Source organism: Pezoporus wallicus, unplaced genomic scaffold (assembly GCF_028554395.1).
Source record: "Pezoporus wallicus isolate ANWC-B61680 ecotype Strahan unplaced genomic scaffold, APGP_CSIRO_Pwel_v1 contig_14370, whole genome shotgun sequence".
In the NCBI taxonomy this organism is placed as follows: Eukaryota; Metazoa; Chordata; class Aves; order Psittaciformes; family Psittacidae; genus Pezoporus; species Pezoporus wallicus.
This window is the reverse complement of record NW_026642239.1, coordinates 1,059-8,773: the sequence shown is the minus strand read 5'-3', so window position 1 is coordinate 8,773 and position 7,715 is coordinate 1,059. Positions and strand designations below refer to the sequence as shown.

Genomic DNA, 7,715 nt, shown 5'->3' with positions numbered 1-7,715 from the left:
CCCCCCAAACTGCTTCTTCCCACTCCAAACCCCCCAAATCCCAACCAGCTCCCCCCAAATCCCAGCCCCAGAACTTGGGGGGCAACAACCTCTCTATGGGGCATCACCCCCACTATCAGGGATCACCCCTCCTATGGGGCATCACCTCCCCCAACCACTTCCTCCCCCTCTAGACCCCCAAATCCCAACCAGCTCCCTCCAGATCTCAGCTGCAGCACCCCCTCTATGGGGCAGCACCCCCCCCCCCCAGCTGCTTCCTCCCCCTCCAGACCCCCAAATCCCACCCAGCTCCCCCCAATTCCCACCCGCAGCACTTGGGGGGCAGCACCCCCCCCCTCCCCAGCTGCTTCCCCCCCTCCAGACCCCCCTAAATCCCACCCAGCTCCCCCCAAATCCCCGCCCCAGAACTTGGGGGTCAGCACCCCCCCCCCTCCAGCTGCTTCCTCCCCCTCCAGACCCCCCTAAATCCCACCCAGCTCCCCCCAAATCCCAGCCCCAGAACTTGGGGGTCACCACCCCCCCCCCAGCTGCTTCCTCCCCCTCCAGACCCCCAAATCCCACCCAGCTCCCCCCAAATCCCAGCCCCAGAACTTGGGGGTCACCACCCCCCCCCCCCCAGCTGCTTCCTCCCCCTCCAGACCCCCAAATCCCACCCGCAGCACTTGGGGGTCCCCCCCCCCTCCAGACCCCCAAATCCCACCCAGCTCCCCCCAAATCCCAGCCCCAGAACTTGGGGGTCACCCCCCCCCCCCCCCCCAGCTGTTTCCTCCCCATCCAAACCCCCCCAAATCCCAGCCCCAGCACTTGGGGGTCAGCACCCCCCCTCCCCAGCTGCTTCCTCCCCCTCCAGACCCCCAAATCCCACCCGCAGCCCTTGGGGGGTGACCCCACAAGTTATGGGCAAGGCGGGGGGGTGTCAAGGTCAGGGTGTTCCCGGCTTGGAGCGAGCCCTGGGAGCACTGGGAGGGGTTGTCCCGGCTCCAGCACCGCCCTTGGCCCCCGTCCCGTCCCGTCCCGTCCCGTCCCCCCCCCACGGCACAACGCGACCGGAGCGATGCTGGCGCTGGTGGCGCTGGTAGCGGCGGGGGTGACGGTGGGGGTGTCCCCGCTGTCCCCTCCGTGTCCGTTGGGGTTCGGACCGGTACCGGGGGCCGCGGGGGCCTGCGGGGACACGGACGAGTGCCGCACGGCAGCCGTGTGCCACCACATGTGCCTGAACCACGAGGGGGGCTTCGCTTGTCACTGCCACCCCGGGTACGTGCTGCAGCCCGATGGGGCCGCCTGCCGCCGCCGCCAGCCCCACGGAGCCAGGAGGGGCTGGAGGCACGGTAGGAAGAAGGCACGGGGTGGGAAGCACCGGGGATTGAACGGAGAGGGGGAGACGGGAGAGCCTTGGAAGCACGGGGAGTTGGCATCAAGGGGAGCGGAGGAGGATCCGCAGCAAGGAGGTGAGGGGGATGCGGGAGCATCCTGGCACCGGGATCTGGCACCGGGCAGGCACCGGGAATTGCAGCAAGGTGGTGATGAGGATACAGGAGCATCCTGGCACCATGGGGACCTGGCATCAAGGAGGGACCAGGGCTTGCACCAAGGCGGTGATGAGGATACAGGAGCATCCTGGCACCATGGGGACCTGGCATCAAGGAGGGACCAGGGCTTGCACCAAGGTGGTGATGAGGATACAGGAGCATCCTGGCACCATGGGGACCTGGCATCGAGCAGGTACCAGGGCTTGCACCAAGGTGGTGATGAGGATACAGGAGCATCCTGGCACCATGGGGACCTGGCATCGAGCAGGTACCAGGGCTTGCACCAAGGCGGTGATGAGGATACAGGAGCATCCTGGCACCATGGGGACCTGGCATCGAGCAGGTACCAGGGCTTGCACCAAGGCGGTGATGAGGATACAGGAGCATCCTGGCACCATGGGGACCTGGCATCAAGGAGGGACCAGGGCTTGCACCAAGGTGGTGATGAGGATACAGGAGCATCCTGGCACCAGGGTTTGAACCACCGGGACCTGGCACCGAGCAGGCACCGGGAACTGCACCAAGGCAGTGATGGGGATGCGGGAGCATCCTGGCACCGGGATCTGCACCATGGGGACCTGGCACCGGGCAGGCACCGGGAATTGCACCAAGGCAGCAATGAGGATACAGGAGCATCCTGGCACCGGGGTTTGAACCACCGGGACCTGGCATCAAGGAGGTACCAGGGCTTACACCAAGGCAGTGATGAGGATACAGGAGCATCCTGGCACCGGGGTTTGCAGCACCAGAACCTGGCATCGAGCAGGCACCGGGAATTGCACCGGGATTTGCACCAAGACAGGGACCAGGACCCGACACCGCGGCACCGGGAGGCACTGGGGGACCTGGCACCGGGCAGGCACCGGGAATTGCACCAAGGCAGCGATGAGGATTCGGGAGCATCCTGGCACCGGGATCTGCACCACGGGGACCTGGCACCGGGCTCCCCGCAGGCCCCTGCCACATACGGTGCCCCCCATCCCGGCTCTGCCCCCCCATACGGGGATGAGGACCCCGACACCTACGGGGACCCCTACACGGCCCTGGAGGAGCCCGAGGAGCAGCCCTGGGACCCTGAGTCCTATGGGGGCCCCTACACGGGCCCGGCCCTGCCCTATAGGGGTGAGGAGCCCTGGGACCCTGATATCTATGGGGACCCCTATATGGACCCCTATGGGGATGAGGACCCTGAAGGGGGCCCCCCCCTCTTGGAGCCCTACGGGGATGAGGACCCTGAGCCCGGGAGCCTCCGCAGGGGCAGGGACCCCCAAACCAGGCCCTGGGACCCCTATGGGGACTCCCATAGGGACCCCTATAGACCCCAAGACCCCTATGAGGTTGGGGACCCCCAAATAGCTCCAGATCTCCACACGGACCCCTGGGACCCCCAACCTGACCTCAGGGACCCCTATAGCCTTGGGGACCCCCCCACTGACCCCAGGGACCCCTATAGCCTTGGGGACCCCCCCACTGACCCCAGGCACCCCTATAGCCTTGGGGACCCCCCCACTGACCCCAGGGACCCCTATAGCCTTGGGGACCCCCCCACTGACCCCAGGGACCCCTATAGCCTTGAGGACCCCCCCATGGATCGCAGGGACCCCTATAGCTTTGGGGACCCCCCCACTGACCCCAAAGACCCCTATAGCCTTGGGGACCCCCCCATTGATCCCTGGGACCCCTATGGAGCCAGCTCCCCCCCAGTGCCCTACAGGGACCCCCAAACCCCCCTGTCCATCCCACAGGAACCCCCCGGTGCCCCCCCCAGGACTGGAGAACCCCCAAGTGCTCCCCCCACCTCTCAGGACCCTCCAGTTCCCCCCCCTACATCCCAGTTGGCCCCAGTTCTGCCCCCCACAGCCAAGCACTCCCCGGTTTCCCTCCCCATTATCCCAGTTGCCCCCCCCGATACCCCAGTTATCCCCCCAGTTGCCCCCCCCGATACCCCAGTTACCCCCTCAATTGCCCCCCCAGATACCCCGGTTACCCCCCCAGTTGCCCCCCCCGATACCCCAGTTACCCCCTCAGTTGCCCCCCCAGATACCCCAGTTACCCCCTCAGTTACCTCCCCCAATGCCCCCCCAGATACCCCCATTACCCCCTCAGTTCCCCCCCCAGATACCCCAGTTCCCCCCCCAGTTGCCCCCCCTGCTACCCTAGATACCCCAATTACCCCCATTACCCCCCCAGTTGCCCTCCCCAGGCTCAAGCCCCCCCCCAATACCCCCCATAAACCCCATTCGCCCCTCACAACCCCCCCACCCTCCCCCCAACCCTCCAAACCCCCCCCCCTTGCCCCAGTTCCCCCCCCCAGTACCAGGCCCCCCCCCAGGCGCGGGGCCCTTGGGGGGGGGCTGCTGCTGGCGCTACCGGTGGCACTGGGAGCCGCATTGGTGCTACTGGGAGCACTGGGGGGGCTGAGGGGGCTCCCCCGGGCACCCCCCCCTGCCTCAGGGTGATGGGGGGGAGGGGGCAAAGTGGGAGAGACCCCCCTCAAACTGGGATTGTTGCCCCTCCCCCCCCCCCTTACCCCCCTCCCTCCGGGTGGGGGAGGGGCAATAAACAGCGGGTGCTGAACCTCCACACCCGGCTCCTTTGGGGGGGGGGAGGGGGGGGAGGGGGGAGGGTTGGTCCCCTCCCCCCCCCCAGCTGTTGAGCGAATCCAGATGTGGGGTGGGGGGGGGGGGTGCGGTTGGGGTGAGTCACAGCCGCGATGACGTCAGAGTCCCCCGGGGGGGGCGGTGCGGTGTGGGTGGGGCCATTGGCTACTGGGTTGGGGGGGGGGGGGGGGGGGAGTCTGGAGCCATTGGGTTATAATGGGAGGCATTGCCCCCCCCCCCCCAGGCCTGAGCAGGACCCTTGTGCACCAATAAACCCCCCCCACATCCCCCCCCCTTCCTATTCCACACCCCTTGAGTCTTCAGCACCTTTATTCCACTGAAGGCAGTGATTTGAGGGGGGCCGGGGGGGGGTGTCCGAGAGGTTTTGGGGTCCCAGAGGTGGTTTTGGGGGTCCCAAAGATGGTTTTGGGGATCCCAAGGGGGGTTTTGGGAATCCCAATGGTGGTTTGGGGGGTTCCCAAAGGCGGTTTTGGGGTCCCAAACATGGTTTTGGGGATCCCAAGGGTGGTTTTGGGTGTTCCCAAAGGCGGTTTTGGGGTCCCAAAGGTGGCTTTTGGGGTCCCAATGGTGGTTTTGGGGTCCCAAAGGTGGCTTTTGGGGTGCCAAAGGTGTTTTTGGGGTCCAAGAGGTGGCTTTTGGGGTTCCCAGAGGTGTTTCTGGGCTCCCAGAGGCATTTTGGGGGTTCTAGAGGTGGTTTGGGGGTTCCAAAGGTGGGGTTTGGGGTTCCCAGAGGTGGTTTTGGGGTCCCAGAGGTGTTTTTTAGGGTCCCAAAGATGGTTTTGGGGTCTCAATGGTGGTTTTTGGGGTTCCCAAAGGTGGCTTTTGGCGTCCCAAAGGTGGCTTTTGGGGTCCCAGAGTTGTTTTTGGGGTCCCAAAGGTGGTTTTGGGGGGTCCCAGAGTTGTTTTTGGGGTCCCAAAGGTGGTTTTGGGGGTTCCCAGAGTTGTTTTTGGAGGTCCCAGAGGTGTTTTTGGGGGTCCCAGAGGTGGTTTTGGGGGTCCCAGAGGTGGTTTTGGGGTCCCAGAGGTGTTTTTGGGGGTCCCAGAGGTGTTTTCAGGGGGGCCCGGGGGGGTTGGGGTCAGTCCTTGCTCCGGGAGGCCTCAGCATTGGCCCGGAGGACGGCGCCGGGGCTCGGGTACGGGCGCTGCTGGAACAGGGGCCCCGCGGCCGTGGTGTCCGCCCCGGTCTTGGCTTCGTTCCTCTTGGGGAGCCCCGTGGACCACGTCCCCCTGGTGATGGGGGGGGAAGAGGATCACAAACCCAGCCCTAAAGGAACTGAGTGTGGTTGGGATGGGATCCAAAGGGTGGGAATGGGATCCAGAGGGAAGGCTGGAGGAGAGAAGCTGCGTGGAGACCTCAGAGCAGCTTCCAGGGTCTGAAGGGGGGGTGGTATGAGGATGCTGGAGGGGGATTCTCCATCAGGGACTGGAGGGATGGGACATGGACCAGGGGACATTTCCCTGGGATCTAAGGAATTTCATCCCCAGGAGGATACTGGGATGGGTTGAATGGAGAAGGTCTGGGATGCCCCATCCCTGGCAGTGGTGCTTGGAGCAACCTGTGCCAGTGGGAGGGATCCCTGTGGATTGGAACTGGAGGAGCTTCCAGGTCCTTCCCAACCCCATTGCATGGCGCCAGGACTTACCTGGGGGCATCCGAGTAGGCACTGGGGTCCATGGGGTCCAGTTCTTCGTCCTTGCGGCTGCCTTTTGGGGGAGGGAGGTGGGGAAATAGGGGTCAGAGTGGGGCAAACTTAGGGGGCAGCAGCTCCCAAATGAAGGGAGGAGCCCCCAGAGTGTTGGGGACATTGCCAAATGAAGGGGGGAACCCCCAGTGTAGAGGGGGACACCCCCAAGTCAAGGGGTAGCCCCAAGTGAAGGGGAAACCCCCAAAGTGATGGAGACCCCCCAAGGGGAATGGGGATCCCCCCCTAAATGAGGGGGACTCCGCAAAGTGAAAGAACCCCCCCAAATGAAGGGGGAGCCCCCAAACTGAATGGGGACTCCCCCAAAATGAGGGGAGCCTCCCAAATGAATGGGGAGCCCCCATGTGAAGAAGAACCCCCCCAAGTGATGGGGGGGTACCCCCAAACGCACCTTTCTTGCTCTTGGGGTACGGCGCCAGCTCCTCGCGCCGGTGGAAGCGCCGCTCCCGGGGGGGCTCCTCCTTCTCGTAGCCCCTCTCAGGGGGTTCCTCAGCCTCTACTGGAGCCAAAATGGGAGGAACCAGGACTGAAAGAGGGGGGGACACCCCCAAACCCTTCCCTGCTCCCCCTAACCCAGAGGTTTTGGGGGGTGTCCCCCCCCATTGACTCACCCTGGGCCCCTTTGAGCCTCTTGGCAGCTTTGGTGATGACGGAGTTGGGGTCGTTTGGGGACAACCAGGACACGAGGTCGGTCTCCACGTTCCAGTAGTAGGGCAGCCCACTGTGGGTGGCAGGAGCCTATAGCGGGCTCTTATAGCCCCTGGGAAGGGCCCTATAGCCCATGGAGAAGGTCCTTATAGGCCCTAAAGGCCCTGGAGAGGGTCCCTATGGTCCCTATAGTCCCTTGAAAAGGTCCACATAGCCCCTGGAGAAGGTCTTTATAGCCCCTATAACCCCTGGAGAGGACCCCTATAGCCCCTACAGCCCCTGAAGAGGGTCCCTATGGCTCCTATAACACCTGAACAGGCTCAATATGGCCCCTATAAGCCCTGGAGAGGGTTCCTATGGCCCCTATAACCCCTGAACAGGCTCAATATGGCCCCTATAAGCCCTGGAGAGGGTTCCTATGGACCCTACAGCCCCTCGAGAGGGTCCCTATGGCTCCTATAACCCCTGGAGAGGGTCCCTATGGCTTCTATAACCCCTGGAGAGTCCCTATGGCCCCTATAACCCCTGGAGACGGTCCTTATAGCCCCTATAACCCCTGAACAGGGTCACTATGGCCCCTATAAGCCCTGGAGAGAGTTCCTGTGGCCCGTATAACCCCTGGAGAGGGTCATTATGGTTCCTATAGGACCTGGAAAGGGCCCTATAGTCCCTGGAGAAGGTCATTATAGCCCCTATAATGCCTGGAGAGGGTCCCTATAGCCCCTAGAGAGGGTCCCTATGGCCCCTATAACCCCTGAACAGGCTCAATATGGCCCCTATAAGCCCTGGAGAGGGTCCCTATGGCTCCTATAACCCTTGGAGAGGGTCCCTATGGCCCCTATAACCCCTGAACAGGCTCAATATGGCACCTATAAGCCCTGGAGAGGGTTCCTATGGCCCCTATAGCCCCTGAAAAGGGTCCCTATAGCCCCTGAAGAAGGGCCTTATAGCCCCTATAACCCCTGGAGAGGGTCCCTATGGCTCCTATAACCCCTGGAGAGGGTCCCTATGGCGCCTATAAGCCCCTGGAGAGCATCCCTATGGCCCCTATAACCCCTGGAGAGGGTTCCTATGTTCCCTATAGCCCCTGGAGAGCATCCCTATGTTCCCTATAGCCCCTGGAGAGCATCCCTATGGCCCCTATAACCCCTGGAGAGGGTCCCTATGTTCCCTATAGCCCCTGGAGAGTATCCCTATGGCCCCTATAACCCCTG

The 7,715-nt window shown here is 63.7% G+C and overlaps 1 protein-coding gene across 1 annotated transcript; it reads right to left on the bottom strand.

Moving 5' to 3' along the window:
• Positions 1-5,219: 5,219 nt before the first annotated feature.
• PQBP1 (polyglutamine binding protein 1) lies at positions 5,220-6,591 on the bottom strand (the record flags this gene model as incomplete). The annotated part of the gene is made up of 4 exons (XM_057428217.1): positions 5,220-5,377; positions 5,794-5,854; positions 6,245-6,352; positions 6,465-6,591. Coding segments are annotated over 4 exons (447 nt in total), but the record flags the coding sequence as incomplete, so codon positions are not given.
• Positions 6,592-7,715: the final 1,124 nt, after the last annotated feature.